The sequence below is a fragment of the Rhinatrema bivittatum genome, chromosome 1, assembly GCF_901001135.1.
Source record: "Rhinatrema bivittatum chromosome 1, aRhiBiv1.1, whole genome shotgun sequence".
Classification (NCBI taxonomy): Eukaryota; Metazoa; Chordata; class Amphibia; order Gymnophiona; family Rhinatrematidae; genus Rhinatrema; species Rhinatrema bivittatum.
The window spans coordinates 185,564,737-185,592,454 of record NC_042615.1 but is presented as its reverse complement, the minus strand read 5'-3'; the positions used below and the strand labels follow the sequence as shown (position 1 = coordinate 185,592,454).

The window sequence follows — 27,718 nt, the reverse complement described above, 5'->3', positions numbered from 1 at the left end:
TGCAGCATGCTGAAATGAGTCTGTGAGGCTATGACTCAAAGCAGAACCACCAAAAATGACAACAGTCGCCACCCCAAGTTGCAGAGATTAGTTAAATAAGCAAATCTGTGCTGACTGCAACATTATTTTTTCATCACAACAATGGTTTCATAAACCTAGCCCCCAATGGCTGTTTATATTTCATTATCAGTACCAATACAGCAAAATATGAACTGCAATGTTTGCTGATTTCATGTAAGAAAACTGCAAAGGTGTGAATTTTTACTAACCCCCCCCCCCCCCCCCTCCTCAATAAGCTTCAACCTTTAAAGCTTAGCCTTGCAAATCATCATTTTTAAGTATCCAGACTGCACATATTTAACTGTGGTTCTCCATGGCCTCATGGAACGTGGCTTCCATTTGATCTTTACACGGTGTACATTTATTCCCTGTGTGATAAAATCCATACCTAGGTCTGCATAGTTAGACTTGCAAAACTGCTTGCGTCCACAAAAGTATAGCTCAAAGTCAGGCTCATTTGACCTGCGCAAAGTGTATCCGTTCTCAAGAGCAGCAAACGCATCACAAGTATAGCGGTAGGTGATGAAGCCGTAGCTCTCCCTGTAATTAAATAAAAAGAGAGAGGTATATGAAAACATACCCAAAAGCACATATGGAACATGAATGTAACCCCCTTCCTGTAAACAAGAACTGACTGGTGCTTTGACAGTTCATATACTAATGCCATTGGGTCCATTTATCAGTATGATTGTCTGTCAAGGAGCTAAATACTTTTTTTCTCTAAGCACTGGAATTGCAACTAGTGGGATTAATAAATAAAGGATGAAAGAATATAAATAAGGCTTTGAGCTGCACGTTGTCATCTGTCATAGCGCTAACACAGAGAACTTGCCATCCCCTTGCCGTCCCTTAGTAATTTGCCAGACCTTCAGTTTTACATACGCGGTTTCCAAGCAAGGAATTCTCTGTAAAGTTCTTCCTACCCATCATCACGCAGATTTACTGTGCACTCTTCAATTTCACCAAAAACCTCAAAACGGTCCCTCAGCTCTGATCGAGTTATATCAAGTCTGATATTGCCAACATAGATTACACGATGCTCCTCCTGTCGAGAAAACAGAAGATAGGGCACTTATTATGTTACCATGTGACCAGGGCTAATAGAGACAGATAAATATAGCTTGAAAAGCCAGATCAGAACTCGTGTGAAACCTGCAGTTCACCTTACTAGATAACACACTTCTGATTATAATGGCAACAGATCTGACTCTCGCATTTAACTGCCAGCCAGCAGCACGGAGACCATTAACTCATTAATTCCAATATTCTGAGAAGAAACAAGCTACAGGAAATGTTTTTTTCACTGTGATGTTTCACTAATTTGCCCAGTCTCCAATTAGCAGGAGTAAAGAACTAAAAACCCATATACTACTGTTCTTTATTTGGTTTTCCCTTCAGAAGAATCAGTAGATAAATATAGTTATAATCAGTAGCCCTGTGTGAGGTCAATATGTATCTTAGTCAAATATACCAGCTTTGGAAAGGACCATCTCATTTATCAGTTTCTATTCTGTGCACACACACACACACAAAGATATATATATATATATAATTAGAAAAAAAAGGTGTTATTTGGCAAACTCAGATGTATTATTCTTATATGACAATTGACTAAAGAATTCCAAAAGAATGAGCACTAATTCCCTCAATATTCCAGCTTCTCCTAGTACAGTAACTTATCTTTTTAATGTAAAAATGAGTAAAAAAGCTCAGGAATATCATAGGAAAAAAAATCCTCATTTTTACAGGTTGGAAGCCTATAATAACTGCAAAGATATGGTGATTGAATGTTTCGGGTATGTTCATGCCCTATTGGGTCAAATGCCCAAAGGTAAGACCTCTGACTTGCAGCAATTCTGACAGGGTATTGATCACCAAGCCCATTAATCACTACATGCTGTCCCCTCAGTCACTGCTTTTTAAATAAACAGACTGAAGTACTCTCATGACTACACTATTATTTTCCATATTGTGTATGCTGCACATGCAGCATGAATATACAACATGGATTCCGTTTTCACTAAGAACAGATTGTCTCAATATCTTTGCTGGAATGGAATGCTATTGGAATTGTATTGCTTATTTGCATGTATTTATAACAGAATGCAGGCTAATAACTTTCTGTCTAATCAGATTTTCTTTTAAAGGGGTTTTCTGATCATGCTCATAGGAGGCAATTTTCAAAGAGTTATGCACACAAAAATTAGCATAACAGTAGCATAAATCAGTAAAAAGTATTCTCGCAATCCATATTATATAAACATTGAAAGTATGGGATTACATTTTGCATGCATATAGACACATGGAAAAAGGGAGCGGGCTAGGAGCATTCCAGGGTGGGGCCAATAGTTTTGTGCATAAGTTGCTATTTTAAATACATTACTGGCATAATTTTACACTTGCTAATTAACTTATGTATTGATATCAGACTTGTTTATTGTGCATTATTGGCTGGATGGGAGGACTGTGAATGGGTCCTCTGAACCAGGACGAATTAGACAATTTCACTGAAATTTCTAATTTCAGTGAAATTGTCTAATTCATCCAAAACTAATGCACATCCCTAGTTTTATGTGAGCCCTACTTAACTTTTGCACATAAAATATACACACATATATTTTTAATATAGGTAGAAAAAGTACACATGTTCAACATATTGAAATATTTGCTTTCAATACATTGCATGTGTTTGTGTGTAAGCATACATAAATGCATATGTTGCAGAGAAGAGATACATGTATTTTATAATATGCACATTACTGGTTATCTGGACAGACTCAGACTTATGGGCCAAAATGGATTTAGCAAAGGGAAATTTGTCTTGCAAATCTGTTTGATTTTTTTGAAAGAGTTAACAAATATGTGGACAAGACTAAGCCAGTTGATATAATGCATCTGGATTTTCAGAAAGTATTTGACAAAGTCCTTCATGAGAGACTCATTGGGAAATTAAAAAGTCATGGAATTGAAACAATATCCTATTGTGAATTGACAACTAACTAAAGAATAGGAAACACGGTAGGACTGAACGGTCATTTCTCTGAATGGAGAAAGGTAAACGGTGGAGTGCCTCAGAGGCCGGTGATGTGATTAATATATTTCTAATGATCTGGAAAAAGGAATGATTAGTGAGGTGATCAAATTCACAAATGACACAAAATTATTCAAAGTTGCGAGACTGAGGGACTGGTAGATGAAATTTAATGTGGACAAGTACAAAGTGATGCATAATGGGAAGAATAAACCAAATATAGTTACACAGTGCAGGGTTCCATATTAGGCGTCATTACCCAGCAGTGACAGATTTAGATTATTGCACTTAGGCATTACTGGTGCTGAAGCCTTACTTAGGGAGTAATGTGGCTTGTCTTTGCTCTCTCCTGTCTGCTCTGGCCTTATCCCCCTTCTCCTATTCCCCTTGGAGGGGAGGGAAGAGGATGGAATAAGGAACAGAGCAGTTTTACTATAGCCTGTCTCTTCCAGCCTCACCCTTCCCCTCCAGTTCTCTGCACTGGAGGTGGAAGGAGGGGCTGGAAAAGGAAGCAGAAGTCTGTTCTCTGATGAGTGAGATGCAGCACAGCTGGAAGGCAGAAAATCTTCAGCTGGTCTGCTCCCCCCCCCCCCCCCCACACACACACACACATATCATATGTTTGCCACTTTAGGCACAGGCCTAATGTGCCTATTTGGAAATCCAAGACTGCCACCTAGGAAAAGGATCTTGGAATCATTGAGGACAATACTTTGAAATCCTCAGCCCAGTGCATGCTGGTGGCTAGAAAAGCTAATAGAATATTAGGGATGACTAGGAAAGACATGGAAAATAAAACAGAGGATATTATAATGTCTCTGAATCTATCCATGCTGTGACCCCCACCTTGAGTATTGTGAACAGTTCTGATCTCCTTATCTCAAAAAGATGTAGATTCCATGTGTATAGTATTTTACCTCTCTTTTAATTCTATTTATTTATAAGCTTGTATGTTAAAACATTTTGTCCTCATGTTTTACTTTTACTTTTTACTTTTTTGTTATTTTGATGTTTTATTTTGTTATTTATTATGATCTATTTGTATTCTTTTATTGCACATCGCTTTGATTTTAAACAAACAAAGGTGGCCTATCAAATAAAATAAACTAACAACTAAGTATTAAAGAATTAGAAAAGGTATAAAGAAGGAAAATGCTAAAGGGGATGGAAGGCTCCCCTATGAGGAAAGGCTAAATAAGTTAAGATCTTCAGTCTGGAGAAGACATGGCTAAGAAGAAATCTTCTTTTTGAAGCCCTATGTGAAAGAGGCTCGGTCATTCTTACAAGATACATCTCATATGCTTCGAATTTTGGAAGAAGTCTCAGATTTACCTGAAGAATATTGGTTGGTCACCCTTGACGTGACCGCTCTATATACCAACATCCCACAACGGGAAGCCTTTGAATTGTTGAAAAAGATTTTCCATTCTCGCCCCCGCCCTCACTTGGTTCCGTCGGGCTTTTTGCTTAGACTCTTGGAGTTAGTAGTATTTAGAAACTTTTTTAAATTTGATGATACTATGTACCTCCAAACAAAAGGGGTAGCAATGGGGGCCACAGTAGCCCCTGACATTGCCAATCTATATATGGTGGAATTTGAGGTCAAGAAATTGTATGTATCACACTGGTTTTCAGATATTGTAATTTACAAAAGATACATAGATGATATATTCTTCATCTGGGGGGCTTCTGAAGCTAAATTGCAATCGTTCCTTTCATGGATTAATACAATTGACAACAATTTACAATTTACTGCACATACAGACCGCCAATCCATCGCATTTTTGGATATTTTGATCCAGCGGGACAAGGATCGTATAAAAACAACTCTATATAGGAAGACAATTGATCGCAACAATTATCTTAGATACTCGAGTGATCACCCCTTGGGCTTGAAGAAGGGACTCCCCATTTCGCAATTCTTACGTTTAAGACGCATCTGCTCTACAATAGCTGATTTTAAGGTACAAGCTTTAGAATTAACAACGAGATTTGCTCAGCTTGGATATCCGAATACAGTTGTGAAGAAAGCCTATAAGAGGGCGCTATATGCAAATAGAGCTCTATTGCTACAATATCAACAGCGTCCCTTTTCACAGAAGACCACATGCACTCTGCAATACTGCAAACAAGCAAATACAGTAATGAGCATCATCAAGTCACACTGGAATATTCTGTCTCTACATTCTATCTTTCACAAGGGACCTAGATTTGCATTTTTCAGGGGTCAGAACATAAGAGACATGGTGGTCAAATCCACCTTTACATCTACGTAAACACCCCTGCCAACTGGTGGCCACCAGGAATGTGGCCACTGCGATATGTGTAGTCTATCTTGGAAAGGTAGTCAATGGAAAGTACCCAATTCAGACAGGGTTCTGAATTTGAATACACTTACAGATTGTGATTCGGAGAAAGTTGTATATGCTATTCAGTGTCCATGCAATTTGCTATACATTGGCCGCACCAAACGGAAGATCAGAACCAGGCTCATTGAGCATAGAAGTTGCATCAAGACGGGAAAGATCACGGCACCACTGGTACAACACTGCATCAATGCTCAACACAAGTTCGTGGATTTGAAGTGGCTAGTTGTGGAACAAGTGAATTGTGGCCCACGGGGTGGAGATATCCAAGCCCGCCTAAACATGAGGGAACAGTTCTGGATCTTTTGGCTTAATACAATAGACCCGGCGGGTCTGAATGAAAAGATAAACTGGTACTCGTTGATTTAGCTTCTGTTTTTCCTCCTTATTGGCACGCTTGGCATTGATAAAATATAGTATATTTGCGCTCTCTTTCAAGATCTTGGCATAAACAGAGTCTTGGTAATAGGCTCCCGAATGCGATATGACTATATAAATAGTACACTATAATACAAGATTTAACTGTTCTGCAAAAATGCCCTACCAGTTATTGACATTGAGTGGCTTGGTTGCACATACCCCCGGTGACGTCAAAAATGGACGTGATAGAGGACTCCGCCGGTTTACGTAGACCTATCGCTGAGCTATGACAACATGCAGACTGCGAAGCCTAGTAATACCTGTTTTGATATATAAACATATTTATATATTTTTATTTTGAACATTGTGCAATTTCTGTGAGATCGCGGTTCAAACAACTTCACTGTCCGGAGAAAAGAGTGACGTACTAGAGACTTCCGACGTGAAGGAAAACTGTTCTCCGTGACGCTAGTTCCGGTGCAGGGTATAAAAGAGTCATTTCATTGGGACGCCATTTAAAACACAAGAGCGGCTAAATGCGGCCGCTGGAAAATGAAGATAGCTTTAAAGAAGCCAAGAAATTGAGTGAAGGAGGCTAATCGCGTTTTGGAAGTCGGGCAATGCTGCTTTGAATACTGGATATAGAAGGACATCCCCCTGAGGCAGAACTTCGGGTTCGAAACACGCGCGTTGTCGGGGAGAGGCAGACCAGCCAAAACTGGCAACAGATGAGTATTGCGGTTCCTCTCGTATCTTTTAGATACCTTTATGCTATGAACAGCGGTGATTCAATGCCCAGTAGCGATTATTTTGCTTGACATTTGATGAAAAATTGCAAAAATTTAAATCGTTTACTTGCCTGACATTTTAAGTAAAAAGTAAAAATTGCAAAAATTCAAATCGTTTATAATTAAAGCAAGGTGGCCCTATACCGATTTAGGAGTCTGTATGCCTTTGACAGACCCTGTGAGTGAGGGGCCTACACATATTTGGCGAGATAAATTTCTATAAATTAATTACCAGTGTAACAATTGTCTTTGGTTTTGTAAGAAGAAATACAACATAGATCTGTAAAATCTTGAATGGAGTAGAATGGGTAAACAGGGAATAGTTATTTATCCTTTCAAATAGTACTGTCATTAAAACAAATCAGAACATGTTTTTTTTCACTCAGCGCATAATCCAGTTGCGGAATATTTTGTTGAGATATTATCAAGGCATCTAGCTAAGCTGGATTTAACAGGGGTTTGTATAAGTTCCTGGAGGAAACGACCTGGGAAAGCCACTGCTTATCCTTGGTTATGAGCAAGAAGGACTGGAGCTATTCTGTGGGATCCTGCCAGACACTTTTGATATGGATTGGCCACTGTCAGTGACAGGATGCTGAGCTTAGAGGCAGTTTGGTCTGACCTCGTATGGCATTATGTTCTTATAGTAATTACCAAAGAAGACCATATTCAAAAGTTAACCAACAAAAACTTTGCTATTTCAGTTTCCTCCCCTGCCGACTGGCTATATTTATAAAAGCAAATCAAGAGCCCACACACAATTTAACAGGCAGCCCTGGGGGGGTGTTCCAGAGGTGTGGTTAAGCCTTGGCCAATCAGCACTGATATTTAGAGTATAACAGTTGTTGGCCAAATAGCCTCCTGGCCCAATAAAAAAAAAAAAGAAAGAAAGAGCCCCCCCTCCCCCATTGGCTAGCATAGTATCCCAGAGGGGCCAATAACCAGCTTGTTTCAGAAAAAGATGGTGCCCACAGAAATCTTTAGACCTCACTGCAGGATGGCAGCTCTAGTTTCAGGAATGACCAGCTAATGGCAGACCTAGATGATACCAAAGGTGCAGAAACAACCTAAGACAATCCCAGAGTGAGCAGTCAGTGGTGCTATATATATTGATAGGACAGGGCAGGTTTGGATTTTGAGTTTAGATTAAGAGGAAGCATTACTTGTGAAGTCCTTAGATCAGGGATGGCGAACTCCGGGCCTCAAGTGCCACAAACAGGACAGGTTTTTAGGATATCCACAATGAATATGCATGAGATAGATTTGCGTACAATCGAGGCAGTGTATGCAGATCTTTCTCATTCATATTCATCATAGATATCCTTGAAAACCTGGCCTGTTTGTGGCAGTCGATGACTAGAGTTCACCATCCCTGCCTTAGACACTGATATTCCAAAGTCAGTAAAAAAGAAAATATACAAAAGACAATGCACTGACACATTTTCTTTGTTATACAGGGATCCAAAGGATAAGGACAGCAAAAAGAAAGATGAAAATTCAGAAAGGAAGCCTAAGGTATCCAGGAACATAGGCAAATGGACATTGGCTTGCCACATACTAGTGAGCCTGGTTGATCAGAAGGACTTCAACCAATATCCAACATTTTGGAGCATCACCGGTATAATAATTCAAGCTCATAAGACATACAGATAGGTTGAGTGTGACTGAATTATAATGAACAATTTAGGCAACAAATCGCGAAGAAGAAATGCATTGACCCATGATTGAAAAAAATGGCCTCTACACAAGCCATTGGAGAATGGGTCAGCCCTGGAAAGCAAGGTCCTTTCAACCAGATATTACACACCCCTCACAGAGCAGTACAGCCCAAATTTCTCACTTTGCATTCAATGCCAGGGATTCGTACTTGTATTTCAACAGCAGGACTTGTCCCTGCTAGTGTGCTTGCAAGATTAAACATCTGTGCATTTCCTGTGAATGCACTCACCCAGCATCAAAATGCCCCAGAAGAATCAAGATAGGGCCATTCCACAAGGAAATGATATCCACCTTCAGACAAAGGCACCTTCCTCTATGTGAATACATAGCCTGATAAATTGGCTTAGTAGTAATTTTTGACAAGGTGAGCAAGTAATACTTTACAACAGATTTGCACATGTTTTAAGGATTCCTTATCAGGGACCCTTGCATTTTAATGAGATACAAAGTCAACCATACAATTTGAAGAAATCATTTGTCAAAAGATTAATAATGAATTGATGTGAAGGAGACTGGCTAGACTATTTCAGGACATGCACTTTCCTGATATGCTTATTTCAACACTGTGAATTGTACCAAAGAAGGAATCTGATCCCAGTAGTAGTTCCATCAATAATATCTTACCTCTCTGAAGTCATATACCTTAGAACATGTTTCTTTTGACCTAGTGGTCAGTTTAACAATACAATGAGTAGGGGCAGAAGCCATCTCTGAAACTGCATTTTGCTTACTGCCCACGCATTACAATGTCTTTCATCTTTTGAGGTTCATGCTCAAAGGATAGCAGTATATTGATAAGTATATGCCAACAGATTAATTTCATACATATTTTGAGATTTTTAGTATTTTTTTTTATTCACTGGGTGATGGACCAAGTGACTGGGAACAGTAAAATAATTCCCAATCTTGATAACTTTGTTCATGCACCCTACTGGCTTACAGGTGAGTGAAGACCTGCAGTTTCCTAGAAGTAGTAGTAGGATTTAACATTCCAATAGCTGCAGAAAAAATGGTTGACCATCAAGAAAGTGATGACATTCTTGAGGATAGAATTAGATTTCTCAAAAATGGTCTCTAAGCTATCTGAGGAAAAGTTATAAGGGGTAATATTCATGTAATGGCCATATTGCAAAGTTATCCAGATAAACTTATCTGACTAACTTTGGATGGATAAGTACAGCTGAACTACCTAATATACCGGGTCATTTACCAAAGTGTTATATGGCGTTTTTGCATGCAAAAAATGCCTTTAATGTGTGTGAAAGCACCATAATGCATGCTGTGATGCAAATGAGAGGATATTGGGGTAAAATTTTTGGCCAAGTGGGCTGGGCTCACACTTTTGTGAAACTGTATTGTGTGGCTTTAATGTAAATTTTAACTACACCTTTTTCATTTGCATAAAGCCATGTGATAGGGCTTTAGCATGTGGTGGGGAGGGAGAGAGAGAGAAAGGGAAAGGGAGAGAGAGAGAGAGAGAACCTAGCCATAATGCCATCACACTAGTTAGGTATTTATATCTCTATGGGAGGCCCACCTAATAATTCGAGGTGAGGTTTAGGTATTAGTCTAGGGGTTAGGGGCCACTTTGACATTCAAAGTGAGACGTACGAACAGAACAGTGCTCTCTTGTGAAGATTTGATGACCTTCGGAGTGAGAAAACTCACCCAAAGATGAGATTTGTGCAATGTTCTCTCAACCTAGCTTGATGTTACCCAGGTAGAGCGTCCATCAAGCTAGGTTGAGAAAACATTGTACAAATCTCATTTTTGGGTGAGTTTCCTCACTCCGAAGGTCATCAAATCTTCACATAGAGATATAAATACCTATTTATTTATTTATTTTATTTATTTAAAAGCTTTTCTATACTATCGTTAAGTTAGCTAACCATCACAACGGTTTACATAAGGGCACAACAATGAAACATATGGGTGGTATAGATTACAAATTGGTTATCTATTGAGCAGGTATTATGACTAGGTTCTCTCTCTCTCTCTCTCTCTCTTTAAAAATGGCCCACGCCATTTTTAAAGATGGCGCCGGCCATCCAGTGCTCCCTCCATGTGACAGGGCCGGCCAATGGCACGGATACCCTGTCACATGGTAAGGGGCCATCGGCGCCATTTTGATTAGTGGCAGCTGACGGCCTGGGAGCGGGAGATCGCTCCCGGGACCCCCTCTGGACCACCAGGTACCTGTAAAAAGGTTTTGGGGGGGTCGGGAGGGTGGGGGAAGCTAAGGGATTAGTTTTAAAGGGTCGGGGTGGGTTTAGGGGTTATTTTTGTGTGCCGTTTTTCCCGCCCTCCCCCAAAATGATAAGAGAATCCCCACGAACAATTTTGTGGGGTTTTCCTATCGTTTTGGGGGAGCCCCCAATTTCTGACGATTTTGAAAATATCGTACAATATTTTCAATCGTCCAAAGCCCAATTCACATCCCTAATATTTAGTGCATTTTGATAAATCTAGGCCTTAGCCGGTTATCTTAAAGATGGAAGGTAACTTTATCCACCTAACTTTAGGACTATTCCCTGGCACGATTAGAGTTATCTGGATATCTTATGCGGCTAACTCTGAATATCCATCTATAATTTAGCCAGGTAAGTGTCAAAAAATTTTAAAAGTCAGCATTTAACCAGATAACTTGTGAGTTATCTGGCTAAATGCCTCTTAATATTGACTTCTTAGAAATTAAGGAACGAAACTGTAATGAAACCAGTACAAAATAAACAGACTTTAGGACAACTGTAATCCCTTATAGGCCACCTAATTTTCTTATGTATGGTAATTCCAATGGGTCATGTATTCATCCACAAGCTCATATCTGCTTCTGCTGGGATAAAATGTAAAGAACACTTTATCAAGATTAGTAGGCAGATGAAGGAGGAACTACACATTTGGTCTACCTTTCCAGGAAATTTCAATGGGGTTACAGTGTGACAAGTGGTACCAGTATCCAATCAAGATTTAGAACTTTGCAAATGCCTTTGTGTCAACGAATTTCAGTGTTTACTTTCAGGCATTCTGGTGTTCTGAACATGGTATGATGAAAAATCATAAATTCCTGGAACTATTTACTAGTATTCTTACTACATTAATATGGGGAGAATGATTAGCAAACAAGAAGGTAGCCTTTGGAAGTGACAATATGAGTATCGTGGAAGTTATAAACATTTTGTGACGAACTATTGTGGGAAATCGTTCATGCTGTTTGAAATTAAATGTGCTGGTGTGGGTGAGACATACTATATATCCAGACTGCCAAATAGGCTATTTGATTCAATTTCTCATTTTTTAAGGCTAACACTACAGGATCTCTGGAGACTAGATTGGGAGCAGTTAGGAGACACTAATCTCAAGCCACCTGGATGGTTTACAAACAGGCTTTGAAAGTGTCTTCAGCTTCTTACGCAGGAAGACCAATAAATAAAAGCCAGATTTTGGACTATTTACTGGATGCTTAGAGGCTTGTTACTAAGAACTGTGTCATTGTACCTGGCTAGAGCTGCATTTTTTTCTAAATTTATGTGGTAAGAGACCCCACAAAGAGCTCCTTGGTCAAGGAGCTGCTGATGGAATGAAGTAAGGTAGAGGGTAAAAGATAGGACAAGTGATGGCTGTGAACTCATAACATGCTCAGCAAGACTTGGCATGCCTTGAACCCATGTATTGCTTTCCCCTTGAAAAATCTCTTTTTTAAGCAACATTTGCTTTAGCATTTTTTGGTTCTCTCTGCTTTATCAACCTTGTCGTGCCATCCAAGTGAGGGACTAGCAGGAATGGCTTCTTTGAGCAATGTACTACTCCATCACAGGAGACTGAAACTGAAGATCACAAATTCAAGACAGATCAGAAAGGTCAGGAAAGATGGCTTAGCTTTGGCCCCAAGATGTACCCGCGAATCTTCTCAGCATAAAAATTCTTGCTGTTAGCTGGATCTATGACCAGTGAGAGGAGGGCAAGGGGTGAGCTTTTCCTAATTCATGAGGACAGACATTCCCTTCTGAAATGCCAATTTAAAACAAGCGTGTGCAGTGTTGAGCTGAAAGCTTGCAAATTTGCGATTTATTTATTCTGCATTGGAAAGGCAACTTCAGCTGTCCTGTAGGGGTTACTCTTGAAAAGTGTCAATCTGGGTGTTTTTAACTTTATTTATGAACTGAAAGGGAGCAGGGAAAGCTTTATTGACAGCTTTGTTCTGCCACGCTAGCAATTTTAGCAATGTATATACCCTTGCTTTTCTTTAATCTTCATAGGTAGCAGCAACCAGAAAAATAAAAAGGGGGGGGGGGGACATTTGTGGACATTTGTTTGTATTCTAGGTGTGGAAGATGGCACCTGAGAGGCCCAACAGACAGCAATTCCACTTAGCCCCAAAGTGAGTCTGTATTCTTTGGATGTGCAGAAGAGGAAAGCATTGGGGCCAGCTATTTATAAGTGTCCTGCTTCATGCACAGTCTTCTGCTACCTTCCTAAATTTTTCATGTAGGACAACAACCTCCTAATCCATTTGGAGCAACAACCTGGGCAAAATTAAAAAGAGTAAACTGTTCAAGAAAATGGAATCATAGGGATCTCATGCATTTAAGGTCCTTCTTTACTACCACTACTACTACAACTACTAGTATTTATCACTTCTACAGTGTTTCTAGAGGGTCAGATATCCACAAGAGACAGACCCTACTCTATGGACCCATTAATCTATTCAAGATTCTTCAAAATGTTTGTGCTTTGTCTAGCATCATTCCTTGCAGGGTTTGGAGTAAAGTGAAGCCTTTGGAAATGAGGAGAAGAAAGATTAAAAATATAATTAATGATTTCACTTGGTTAATTGGCCAGATGCCCATATGACCTGAGATTATGTTGGCCAAATATGCTGATGTTTACAGGGTGAATGGTGCCCTTCTTTCAGAAGGACACATTTAACAGCATTGCAGAATGCTATCAAACCATATTTAGGTCATCCTGAATCAGGGTCTAACTGAACCTCAGTATATGGGTGGGTCCTGGTTAATTAGTAGCCATCACCACATGCCTCAGACTATGTTGCACATAATTGCAGAATGTCCCCTCTATAAACCTAGAGAAGGATTAATAACTTTGAACTCAGTTAATGAGAAAGATATTGCTTGGCCTTGTGCATATTCATTTGCTAAATAAATTGCTGCAAGCTATTGGTGGTATGGAGGACTCAAGCCTACAGCACTTTATAAGGGATGGAGTAGGGATTATTCAAGCAATTCAAGCTCTGCTAGCAGACCTGCAGGATAGAAGAAGCCTGTAAGAAATCTAGGCATGGAAATGTATTCATTTGTTTAATGGTGGAGGAAATATCACCAATCATTTGTGGCTTTCAGAGGCACAAGCTATGAGTGGGCCCAGAAAGGGAGAGATACCATGGGGCCGATGCAATATTTATGCTCAGGAAGCAGGCGCTGAATAGTCAGAGCCCACTTTCTTAACGCATCCCCAGGTGCCCCTCCTGGGGGCACCATGCAATATTTAAATTAGGGGGTCATGATAGCAAAGAGGTGCCCCTAGCGCCTCCTTGCTAAGGATAGCCCGAAAGCGTCGGTTTTCCTAAACACTGCACAGCCAGGGGGGTTCAAAAAATGGACACTTGTCAATCGAGTGTCAGTTTCCTGCACCCGACTGCCGGCGCTTTATTTTTTTTGTTGTTGTTGTTAATTTACTTTAGTTTTTCCTCCTATTTAATATTGCAACGATATTAAGTAGGAGTCTTATTAGTTTTAGGGGCACTCAGCTATTAACGCCTGATTAATTTCTGATTGCTAAAATGTGCGTCCTAGACACAGATGTTTTTTTTTTTTTTGCATTGACAGTAAATAATTAATAGCCTCATTCACATGCATTTGCATTTGATGAGCACTATTAGATTCGCTCCGCATTGGATGCGTGTTGTAGAGGCATGAATCCCCTTATTGCATAAGGGGATTAGTTAGCGCCTATACAACCCCTGTCCAACTGCGGGTTATACAGTGCGCTCAGCTGAGCGCACTGTATTGTGTCAGCCCCTATATGTAGTAGTTTGGGCTAGTGGACGGTGATAAGGGTTTTGTTTACTACTCCCCGCCTATGATGGCTGAGATGAGAGATGCAAATATATTTAGCTATTCTCTGGGAGACAGCCAGATACAGGACCAAGCCCTGGGAACCAGGATTTTTTTTTTAAAGCAGACACTCATTTAGACCTCATATTTTGGGGACAAAGCATTTTGAGTTTTACTAATTTTAGAAAGTGTTTGGCATGACTTTCTCTTCTGATAATAAATTGTGAGTGACTTGTATATAGGTTTATGTAAATTGTGAGTGACTTGTATATAGGTTTATGTAAATAAATCTTCAGCACCCTTTCTACAAACAATTTCTTATTCATGTAGACTGGATAGCTAGAAAGTAATAAGGCAAGGTTGGGAGTTTCTTACAGACTAAGGAAAATGGGTCCCTAGGAGTGGGGCAGTGGAGCGGGATACCAGGCATTAGCTGTCTCAGTTATAACCCCATCGAGAACAACTGAAGCCCTGAGTATCTGCTCCAGAAAGGACATTTTTTATCCAGAGAAGGCCAAAGCAGCATTTCAATTGAGTTCAGGAAATATGATTGGAGTTTCATTTGGGCAAGGAAGAGGTAGTTTCCGCAGGTAAATGAGTGTTCACGCACGGACAAAAGCCATTAAAAATTGTTCCCCCTGCCCCCCAGGCAAGAAAAAGTGGCAGCACCGGGGGCAGGTTAGGGTGGGCTCAGAAAGTATACATGGGGATTTCATTTTGAAAGTGCACAGTGCAATGGGGTAAAATATTTCCACGGCACCCACTCGCCATGGGATTTTCAAAAGAAAACTCCACGGGGAAGTTCATTTGAAAATTGGTTTGCAGCCCCCCCCCCCCCCCCAGGATATAAAGTACCCACAGATCTGCAAGTGACATGGGGAGCAGGGTTGCCAGATGCCAAAAATTTTTAGAGCCCAAACGATTGCCAAATCTATCCCAAAGGTAGCCCAAAACTCAAAAGTTGCAAAAACAATTTTTATTATGCACGATTGTACACAAATTCCTGCATTTCAAACAAATTTATAGGGGGGGGGGGCAGTGAGGCGACTGCATTGTAGGGAAGAGGGGGCGGCACAGTGGTCTGAATTTTGGGAAGGGGGAAGGTTACAGCGAAGTGGTCAGGCAGTGAGTAGTCCAGATCATGTGGGGAAAAGGGGCAGCGGGGCAGTCGAATAGTTAAGTGATCCAGATCACCCAAGAAGGGAGTGAATGGTTCTGATCACAGGAATAGGGGGCATCAAGGCAGACTGGCAGCGAGTGGTTCAGATTGTGGTGGGAATGGCAGTGATGTGGTTGGGCAGCAAGGGGGGATATGATAGAGGTGTTTAAAATCATGAGAGGTCTAGAACGGGTAGATGTGAATCGGTTATTTACTCTTTCGGATAGTAGAAGGACTAGGGGACACTCCATGAAGTTAGCATGGGGCACATTTAAAACTAATCGGAGAAAGTTCTTTTTTACTCAACGCACAATTAAACTCTGGAATTTGTTGCCAGAGAATGTGGTTCGTGCTGTTAGTATAGCTGTGTTTAAAAAAGGATTGGATAAGTTCTTGGAGGAGAAGTCCATTACCTGCTATTAAGTTCACTTAGAGAATAGCCACTGCCATTAGCAATGGTTACATGGAATAGACTTAGTTTTTGGGTACTTGCCAGGTTCTTATGGCCTGGATTGGCCACTGTTGGAAACAGGATGCTGGGCTTGATGGACCCTTGGTCTGACCCAGTATGGCATTTTCTTATGTTCTTATGTTCAAGTGGCCCTGATTGTGGGGGTGGGAGCAGCAGCACAGCTTTAGGGAAGTGAGTGATCTGGTTCATGTGGGGGGCAAGGGGATTATGCTAAGTGGTCGGACAGTGAATGGTCCGTTTCTTGGATAGGAGCGGCATGAGGTGGTCAGATAATGAGGGATCTGTTGGGGGACGGAGGCAAGGTGATCCAGCAACCAGTGTTCGGTTTGTGAGGGGTGCACTAGGTGGTTGGGCAGCGAGTGAGTGGTCCATTTCTTGATTTTGGGGAAGGCGAAATGCAGTTGGGGCAGCAAGTGATTTGGTTCATGGCGGGAGATGTGGGGGATTGGTGAGGCGATGGGGCAATGAGTAGTCTGGACACGTCGAATAAGTGCGCTGGTTCAAGGGGAGGGAGGTGCTCCCTCCCTGTGCCAGTTCACAGGAAGGGAGGCATTTGGACAGTGAGTGGTCTGGATCACGGGGAAAGAAGCGGTCAGGAAGTGAGTGCTCAGTATCTGGAGGAGGGACTCGGGCAGTGGCTCTCTGAGCATGCACACCCGTGACGTCGTGCCTCCATGTGTGAGCCCTGAGGATTGGCGGTGGTGGTGGTGAAGGGTTATTATTCATTTAAATTTATTTATTTGAAATCTTTTCTATACCGTCGTTCAGTATATTACCGTCACAACGGTTTACATAAGGGCACATATAGTAAATTGTACATGCATCTGTTCCTATTATTAGTAATGGAGGTGCCTGATAAGCTCTGTTACATAGTTTCATAATAATGGTTATTTGTTCAGTGATATCTAATCTGACCTGTGACTACAATAAAGACTGTTAGATTATACATTCAGTTAAGAGGTGTAGTAAACAAACCATGACATACATACATATAAAGTGCTAGTGCTGTGTAAAGATGTGGGAGAGTTATCCCTTGCTGACCAGCCCCCACTCTTCTTATATTTTCTGCTCCCATACACATGTAAAAATACAAGCAAGAGGACGGAAGGCATCAGCACTCAAGCTTGTTCTCACCCATTTCATGCCCTGCTGCCACCACCTGTCCCCTGTGCAGTAGCTTGTGACACATTAGTGAAAGGTAGGCACTTCCAGCTTTAAAGACATATGCCCTGCCCACTCTGCTCCCCTTCCGGTAAGACACCCAAAAAGCCCCACATGCCCCCCAAAAAATAGCCCAAAATCCCGCACCCAAAAAAAAAGCAAAAAATTTCCCACACATGCTCACAAAAAGTAACCCAATTGGGTGTGAAAACCACCCATCTGGCAACACTGTCGGGGAGTATAAAAATCATCCTCACAAAATATAATACATAGAACTGTGATTAACCAGTGATGTGATTACCTAATATTGATTTTTAACATTGGCTAAAAGGTTGGAGAAAATGTCTGCAACGTGGGTTCACTTGAATAAAATAGGGAATGCTGATTCAGATGTCAGGGGAAATGTATTTTTATATATATATATATATATATATATATATATATATATATATATATATATTAGGGATGTGAATCGTTTTTTGACGATTTAAAATATCGTCCGATATATTTTTAATCGTCAAAAATCGTTAGGGCCACGATACAATACCAATTCCCCCGATTTATCGTCAAAAAATCGTAAATCGGGGGAAGGGGGAGGGCAGGAAAACCGGCACACTAAAACCCCCTAAAACCCACCCCCGACCCTTTAAATTAAATCCCCCACCCTCCCGAACCCCCCCCAAATGCCTTAAATTACCTGGGGGTCCAGCGGCACACTAAAACACGGCACACTAAAACCCCCTAAAACCCACCCGACCCTTTAAATTAAATCCCCCCCCCCCCCCAACCCCCCCCCCCAAATGCCTTAAATTACCTGGGGGTCCGTAGCCTTAAATTACTTCTGTAGCGGTGGTCCGTAGCTAAATCGGGGGAAGGGGGAGAGCAGGAAAAGCGGCACACTAAATCGTGTAGTCTTCAGCCGGCGCCATTTTGCAAAATGGCCGCCGCAAAATGGCGGCGGCCATAGACCAAAACGATTCAACGCAGGAGGTCGTTCCGGACCCCCGCTGGACTTTTGGCAAGTCTTGTGGGGGTCAGGAGGCCCCCCCAAGCTGGCCAAAAGTTCCTGGGGGTCCAGCGGGGGTCCGGGAGCGATTTCCTGCCGCGAATCGTTTTCCGTACGGAAAATGGCGCCGACAGGAGATCGACTGCAGGAGGTCGTTCAGCGAGGGTTCCGGACCCCCTCATGTTTTCTCATCAATTGTTTTCCCTCAATGTTTTCTCATCAATTGTAATAAAACTGGTGGGTAGACATTATCAGAAGAGTGAAGACATGCCTTTGCACCAGGACTATGTCTACAGGGCCCAAAAGTGGCATGAAGAGCTCAAGGATCTTCAACTGGGCAAAAATATTCCAGCAATGGCAGGAGATTTCCAAGACACTGTCAGAAGAGCAAAGAAGCAGCAATAGTGGGAAGAACACCCAAAGTTTCAAATGAGGGCACCAACAATAATGGAAATCATCCTCAAAGGCAGCCCAAGATGCAAAGTGGCACCAAGAGCCATCCTAAAGCACCATGAAGGGTAAATGAAGCAGGAAAAAACCCTCACTGATAACGGGACAAAGCAGCAAGAAGTGTGGCATCGACATACCGAGGCACCATTAGAGAGACACAAAGCAGCCACACACGATGGCAGGAACCCCACAAGGTATAGAGTCTATGATATGACAGAAAGGCAGAATGGCAGCAAGCCAGTCAAGGGACAAAGTAGGGGTAAGACAGCAATGATGAGTGGAAGAATGACCCTTAAGGTATAGGATAAGGAGTATAGCAGCAAGACAGAGTGGAAAAATGTCTGTCTTCCTGTTGAAGCATTTGCTACTTGTCAGATTTAGTACAAGAGAATGTTCTGTAAATGGTTTTATTACATTCCTTACCTGAAATTGATCTTGCTGCAGAGTGGAATTTGGTATTTTGGGGGGAAATGTGCTTTCTGATTGAAACTTTTCTCAGAAATAGAACATTGACAATCGTCTCTATCAATATGGCTTTCCTGGTAATATGTGAGATTTGTTTTATTAAGAAAGCTTTCCCCATATGCTATAGCTGAACACAGTCACTTCCCTTTGTTGATTTTCTGATGTTATATTAGTTCTCTTTTCCTAGCGAAACCTTTACCATATTCAGAACATGTAAAGGTCTCCCCAGTGCATTTCTTCCTTCAGACTGAAGTTTTTTGGGGACAACGCACCCAAGAACAATCAAGAAAGAAGAAGGGTGGGAAAACTAGGCTGGGATCTAAGAGATATACAATAAACAGTAAGGTGGAGAACCAGAAAAGAGATGGGGTGGGAAAATAAACTTGTATTTATTTTTCTTTTTTCTAAATTTTTTCATGGGACCTCAAACAATCCAACAAACGGTGAGAGAAATAGGCTGAGATCCAAAAAGCAAGAAAGAACCAAAATTCCCATGCTGGTACATAATAGACATGGCAGAAACTCATATCAACAGCATGAAACCCCCCCTTCCCCAGGTGAATTAACAGGGGCAAGGCAGGCAGAGCGGTAGCAGCAAGGCCCCTAAGGTGGTATATCTGGGGAATGGCAGGTAGGCATGTGTCAGAACCACCCCTGTGTGGTATATAAGGGGTATGGTAGGTAGGCAGAACAGTAGCATAAAGACCCCTATGGTGGTACATCTGGGGCATGGCAGGTAAGCATATTAACAGCATCACTCCCAAGATGGTATATCAGTGGAATGGCAGGTAGGCAGAGCTGGGGCAGCAAGACCCTAAAGCGGTATATCTGAGTCATGGAAGATAAGCAATAATGAGAGGAATGGCATGTATGCAAAGTGGCAGCAAAGCCTTAAAAGTGCTTTCAGTCATCTTGCCACTCACATAGAAATTTTGGAAACCCAAGCAAAGGCAGACTGATTTTCAAATAATCAGCTTTCCCATCAACTCTGGCACCAGTCTTGAGTGATGAGGGCTCACAATGTTCTGTCATTGCAAAGAAATGCTCATTGGGCATGCTGGTTAGTGGGCAGGAAAGATATCGCTGAGCCAACTTTGGCGAAGCCAAACTGTGGATTTGTTTGCCCAATATGCCAGAACATTTGTTTCCATGTCCTTAATGGGTTCTGTCACAGAAATTTGTGCAGGAGTCTCCTTTGTGGGTGAGCCGAGGATCTCTATTGCCAGTTGCTTTAGCTATGGACGGTGTTAGAAGAGATGGTTCATTACAGCCAAAGTGGCTTTGGCGTATTGAGGTGGGGGAGGAATTGATAGCTGAGAGGGTGCTGCTTCTGCTTGCACTACTCTCTGAGGTGGTCACTATTTCCTGTGCTACAGCCCTACTGTGCATCTGCCTCTGGCACTCTTCTTTACTCACTTTAGATAGCAGCATCTCCTTCATGAATGTGAGATGCTGGGACTGGAACGTGAAACTCACTTTCACCCATGGATCATAAAATGTAGCAAGGATGTATGCATTGCTCTGTGTGAGAGGTTTCAGTCTCTCTTGTACCTGCTGCTGCAAAGAATCAACAAACTACAACACTTCTGCTTGTATTCCTTCTTGCTCATGAAAGACCTCTAATGTTTCCTACAGAATACTTACTACAGGTTTGAACTCGACCAGTGTGGTGCTTCTGGAACTTAGATATTCCATGGCATCCTTTAAGAGCTTCAGGATTTGTATCAGCTGCCTCATCACTATCCAATCAAGATGCCGCAGGAGGCAATGCACTCCTATATCTGTTTCCAGAGACAGATCATGAAGGAGTGTTTGCTGTTCTACCAACATCTGCTGCATTATATAGGTGGAATTCCAGCAGGTACAAACATCCTGAATCAGATTCTTGTGAGACATCCTGAATTCTTCCTGCTTTTCAAGGAGAAGCTGCCCCCTCTTCATGCTTCTATGGAAATGCCCTGCTATTTAACTACATCTCTCTAGTGGGTTCTTCAGGAAAGGATTCTCACTATCTCTGGGCCCTAACCCCAGAGCATCCCCCACTGCCCGGTGCTCCAAGTGTGCAAAGTAATGGATACTGTGAAAGCCCCCCTTCTTCTTTTGCCTTTACCATATTTGTACCACAGTGTTTCATATAGAAACCAGTCTGAAGATTCCTACTTCTCCAGTCCAGCTGCCAACCCTCCAGCATATTTTTTATGGTTAATAGAATATTGTATGAGGTATGGGAGCTAGGCAACAATTGGGTGACAGTAAACTCCACCTGCAATCTGTTGCTCCATTCTCACTTTACTTTTTTCCAGCCCCTGCTTCAGCCAGATTCCACCAGTGTACAGTCAGGGAGAGGTAAGAATGCATTGCATTTGTGCTGGTCCAGATCTCACTGGTCAAATGCACACTACTCCTCTCTGCTTTAGCCAGCTGTGTCTTCATGCAATGATGGCACTGGTTATATAGGATGGGGATGTGTTTCCTAGTAAATGTTGTCTTCTAGGGTACTTTGTATATGGGAACTAACACATTCAGCAGATACTTAAACCTACATTCTAAACTATCTGCAGGGCCTGGCCATCTAGGGCAATAATTTCCCCAATGCTCCTTGTTACTATTTTAGAAGCTGCCTGCCTCTTGCCCTGGCACAGTGATATAAAACACTACTCTATTTCCTCTTTGTGGGTTACCACTTTGGACACATGGCTGGGGACTGCTTGCCTACCATCTGACTTCTGGAAGAGGCTGTGGGATCAGCTTGAGGGAAATGTCTTCCCCTTTTCAACCCCTTTCCTCTGGCTTTTACTTAGCATGGAAGAAAGGGTCCCCTGGGTAGTACTGCCACCCTACCCTGATGCCCTTGCTAGCAGGTGCTGCTTCTGCAGGTGATGATACATATCCGCATTCGTGAAATGCCCCACTTCCCTCAGCTTATTTACTTCCTGCAATGAATGCAATGAAGAAAACAGTGGCCCTCTGTCACATTAAAGTGACTTTCGATCATGGATTTCTTCTGTGATATTTTCTCTACTTCCTTGGAGGCTGATGCTGTCACTGGAGTTGAGGTAGAGGGTGGACCCTAAGGAAAAATGTGAGGGGCATTGCTCATGCTCTCTATCTGTACTGCCTGCTCTTTCTGGGGGTTGATCTCAACATTGTCAGTATTGTCTCTCTCTCCCATCACCTTACTGGAGGCTTTGATGCTACTGACTAAACATCTTAAATTCACTTTGGCTAATTGCTCTCCAATATCTTCTGATTCAGAGAATCCAAGATAAGGTTATTCCTCAGAATCAGTTGGTGTAAATACTACCTTCACTGCCTCAGAAGCAGGAACCAAAGAGAAGCACACTACTGGTTTTGGATGTTGTATTTCTGCTACCCTTGCCCTGCTAATATCAGTCTTGAATGACTATCCCATCTTTTTATCTGCTGCAAAACAAAAGGGAGATGAACAGGTGGTGGTGGCACATGCTCTCCAAATTTCAGTTTCTTCTGTGTTGAGCTACCTTCCTTTCCTGCCATTCTGAACCTAAAAAATCTCCCTCTTCAATTTAGGTACAGCATTGCCTTTTTTATTGCTACCCCTGCCAAAGCTTCCAATCCTGCCAATGTCATGATAGAATTTGATGACATGTACTGCCTACAGGGGATTTGAATAGTACAAAAGAATTTAATGATACAGTGCCACTCACTGTTTGGAGAACTGTGTCACACACACAGACACAAATACAGTGTTTATGTGCTATGCTGTGTACAGTAGTGCTGACTGACTCCATACACAAAAAAACTGCTAAACAGACAAAAATATCTGGCAGTCTAAGACTCTTCTTTTCAGTCACTGAGTGTACACTGCTCACTTCACTGGTATCCAGTCAGAGATAAAAAGCAATCACTAGCACTGCCGCAACTGCAATCTCCACATGTCTACCACCCTGACCCTTCCCAGTAAGCAAAAAAAAATCAAAATCAGCAGTACTCCATTGCCTCTCTTTCTGGCATTGTGAGTATATGTGAAACCACCGCAGAATATAGAAGCAGCTCTTTATGAATGCCAAATCCCAAAGTTTGTAAACTTTTTTAAAACTGAGTTTATAGTAGCATGTTCTCTGTGATAAGCTAGAGAGGAAATATAGAGCTTCTTGGACATGCTTAGACTTTACAGTGGGATGCTGCACCGTGATTTTTCCTCTGGTTAGTCTTTTTGCCAACATGTCCTGCCTTGGCTCTGACAAGGCAGTGAGGTCACAAATGCAATAGCTGGTTGCTATAGTTACCAGGTGGTTTTTTTCTCAGCAGTACACAGCCTTAGAATTCAATAGGCTATAGAAAAGAATGGGAAACATAAATGAATGAAATGAAGATTATTTGTTTCATTTGTGGGACTCCTCCATTTGTTTTGGGTGGTCACAAATGAAACATATATTGGCATATTCATTATGTTTTGCCCATTCATTTCAAATGAATGCACATCCCTAGCTGTTAATAAGACCAAGTGGACAAACATTTCTATGCCACAAGACACTGGAACCGGAGCTCACATCAATCTTAACTTGAGAAATACTAGATTAGCTCTGATAGTGAACAAATTGTAGTTACTTACATAGTAGATCAATTACAGACATACAAAAGACATTCAATCAGGACCCACATTTAGTTCTTGAGGATGCTCAGTATTTCTTTTTTTTTTCCATCTCAAGATTTCAAGACTTTTAAAGAATGAAAAAGAACTAAAAACTGCTTAAGTTGAATATATCTGAGGCTCTGCTCTCTGTGCATGTGACACAATGAATTGCAAAAGATGATTATCACAGGGCTAGATGCCACCCTAGATATATATGGTTAAACACTCAGTAGTTCCACACACCATCTTAACATATTTCACCATGGTGCATTGCACCATCCTCATTATGCACATGGTGTACGATACAGTATAATGCAGCATATCAGTGTGTCTGCTAAAATACAATAAAACAGATTACAAGAAAACAAACTCTGGATAGCTAGGTTCTTGCTTTTGTTTTCCAGAAAAAGCAGAAACTGAAAATTATCACACCGGATACAAAAAGAGACTGAAAAGTCAAGTCACACATAGTGAAAGTGGGAGAGAGTGCAGTGTCGGGTGCATGTAATTGTTAGGTACTGTGAAATTAATATGTTAAAAGGAAAGCAAATGTTGATTTGATATGTTTTCACAGGTTCTGATACGTGTTTGTTCTGTAACAGATTTTAAGAAGCAAGAGGAAAAAATCTTTGCAGATGGAAAAATATCTGTAAAGATTTTTTTTCTTTTGTTTCATAAGATCTGCCACAAAACAAAACTGAAGGATTAAAAGCGTAGTTTTTCAAGTTTGCAATCTACTACAAGACATAACACCCCAGTATTTCTACAAAGTGAACTTGAAAATGCTTACAATTGCTTTCTGTCTTTGCCTGTCCCTTTGTTTGGCCCTTTCAGATTCACGTTTTTCATACTCTTTGCGGTATTCTTCCCTCTTCAGCCTTTCATGTTGATATTCCTCATAGCTGTCATATCTAGGGAATACAAATGAATCACTAAATCAGCTGCTAGAAACTGCCAACCAAAATCAATAATGAATTTCTAAACTGTCTTATTACTTCACAAAAATGGAAATAAGAAACTGAACCAAATAAGAACAAATGCACTGCAGTACCTGGGTCTGCGATTGTAGGGGGATCTGGATCGTGATCTTGCATACATAGGAGAACTTCTCTGCCCTCTGCGCCTGCTGTGGCTTGACTCATAGTAGTAACAAGATCTGTGGAGAGTTAGAGCTGATCACTGTTGGCATTTAACATACAGCTACTGTCTTCAGGGTACATGGTTAGGATGTGCATTTTTCCAACCTTCCAACCAGGCCCCTATGTCTCACCTGGAGTAATATAATAAATACGTTACTAGCTGCTACTCCATCTTGGCCATGTTAGATTAATATAAATGGAATGCCCACTCCCTGATGGTTTGAAAACACTAATTCACTGCAGGGCATTAGAAAAAAATTAAACATATCCTTAGAATATGGCTGTATACTGTCTCCTGATTATAATGTTTAATATGAAAACATGTTGTTTATGTTTATCTTATAGTGGATACAACAGTCAGAATCAAGTATTTTGTGGAAATTCTAATGTAAGTTATCACAATAAGTCTTTCCTGTGGACATGGAACAAGACTATTTTAATAGGAGAAAACATTAACTATAGCAATCTCTCTTTATACAGCAACTTGTTTAACATAATTCTGCAATAGCAAAATGTAACATTTTGAAACCTGAATTTGATATGAAGTGGAGACTCATTATAATTGAAATGTGTCCTGTACAAGTTTATTATTATTATTATTTTTTTTACAAATTCTTATATATCAAAAGCTGGAAAATATTAAACAAGGTGAAACAAAATGAAAAGCAGAGTGTGATAATTACAAGGAAAAAAGTGAAAACTGATCAGGGACATAGGAGAGTTAGTTTTCCCTAGTGAGAATAAGCAAGAAAAATGCTCTGAAGTGGCAAAGAACAGGAACACGAACAAAAAGAGTAAACAGTGGCAGACAAAATAACTGAAAATATTGTTCTACGTGAATTTATATCCTGTGGGAGGTACCTTTTACTTTACAGGAATGTTATAGAGGCATTTTCCTGGTCATATATAGGAACGCATCTCCAGAAACATAATGGAAGTTAATGGGGAAAACAGGTCTCGATTTACAAAACTCCAATATACAGAAAAAATGATAGGAACATATTAGAGATCTGCAGAGGCATACTTTTTGGTTTGGTTAATTCATTCACTTTGTAGGTCACCTTTATTCATTTCATTAGTTTGAAATGAAAAAAAAATGTGTATATTTATTTCATTTGTTTCCCATTAAAGTCAATGGTGGAGGCAATGCAGCTTCAAAATTGGGGTTTTCTAATTATTTCTAATGAAACTTGTGAGTAGACAACATCAGAAGAGGGAAGCGAACTTCGAGGCACTTAGGCTGTGGCAAAATGGCACCAGAAAGTGGCATGAATAATCTAAGGCTCTGTAAAAAGGACAAAAGGGTGCCAGCAAAGCAGCAACACGAATGTCGGGGAACATCACAAGGCTTCAGAAGAGGGCACTGATAACCGTGGCATGAATCCCCCAAAGCCTGCATGAAAGGAGCAAAGTGGCACCAGGAATCCTAAAGCACCATGAAGGGGGGAGGAAATAGGAAAAAGGTGCAGGAAAAAAACCAACTCCAGGCATTGACAGAGGGACAAGGCAGCACTGGCATGAGGATCCCCAAAACACCACAAGATGTGCAAATAGCCAGCCACAGTAGCACGAATACCCAAGATGTAGTGTTTGGGGTATGGCAGCAAGACAGAGTGGCAAAAAAAAAAAGAACCCCAAACTGTAAAGTCTGTGGTATGGTAGCAAGACTGAGTGTCAGAAAGACCACCAAGGTACAGCATAAATTATATATCAGCAAAGCAGAGAGGCTGCGAGACCCTCAAGTGCAGCGACAGCGGCAGGATAACTAGGCAGAGTGGCAGTAAGACCACTAAGCATGGATTACAGTGAACTGAATGGATCACATGTTTTTGCACTAATCATATTTGAGTGGATTAGCCTTGCACAGAATAGAGTAAACCATATTTTGTGACAATGTGATTTAAAGTTTGTGCACTAGTTACATGCTGTTCCTGCACTTAACATTCATGGTGCGCGTATGAATATGTGAAATTTTTCTTTTATCATATAACCCTAAGGGTCGATTTCACAAGGTGTGCCCGTGCATCCACGTGCACGCGATTCCCGGTGCTCGCACGGAGACGCGCTGATTTTATAACATGCATGCATGAATGCATTACGTGCTGTGGTGCAATCGGCTTCTTCCCAGTTCCCTCCCAGTCCCCTCCAATTAAGGAGCGGACTGGGAGAGAATTTACCTATACCCCTACCTAAACTTCCTCCTTCTTCCTCCTTCTTCCCCTCTCTACCCCAACCCCTAAATCTAGCCTAGCTAACCCCAATTTTTTTGCTTTTGTACTTACTGTTCCTCTGTTGCAGAAGTACCTTCCGTGCGCCAGCCGGCTACCGGCGTGCACTTCCCCGGGACAGCATCTAATGGAGCTGTCCTGGCCCATCGCCTCCCCCCAGGCCACCCCTTTTTTGAGGCCCGGTTGTTCAGCGTGTATCGGGAGTTACACGCACGACCAGGCTCTTTGGAAAATGCGCGACGCACGTAGGTGCCAGCCAAGCACATAACCCTTGAATTTTACACATGCACATCTTTTAAAATCTGGGCTCGTCTATGCTTCATGTTATTTTAGGTAACCTTTGCGTATGCGCCATGTTATTTTAGGGTTTAAAAATGTTTTGTAGAATAAAAATAAAAATAATTCTTTTGTAACTACTTGCATATTTAATATTGGTTTATATTAGCACATACATTAGTGTTCTACTTCTAAATGTATATATTGTGACAGCGAGAACACTTGAATGTTTTTTGGGCATTGTGTATGTGTATGTGTATGATAAGTAGTAGCTTTGCCATTCTTGACTTACAGACACATCTCACCTTATTTATGATCATTTACAATAACTCTGTTATCTATTAGTCAATCA

At 41.3% G+C, this 27,718-nt stretch overlaps 1 protein-coding gene across 3 annotated transcripts in view; it reads right to left on the bottom strand.

The window, feature by feature from the left end:
• The window catches only part of PPARGC1A (PPARG coactivator 1 alpha), a 1,526,193-nt gene that overhangs the window by 18,543 nt on the left and 1,479,932 nt on the right, over positions 1-27,718 (bottom strand). For all 3 annotated transcript variants that reach the window (XM_029590158.1, XM_029590166.1, XM_029590174.1), the window contains 4 exons: positions 24,775-24,879; positions 24,514-24,634; positions 984-1,105; positions 449-600 (listed from right to left, as the gene is read on the bottom strand). In XM_029590158.1, coding sequence (XP_029446018.1) covers positions 449-600; positions 984-1,105; positions 24,514-24,634; positions 24,775-24,879 — 500 coding nt within the window. The remainder of the gene's footprint in view (positions 1-448; positions 601-983; positions 1,106-24,513; positions 24,635-24,774; positions 24,880-27,718) is intronic.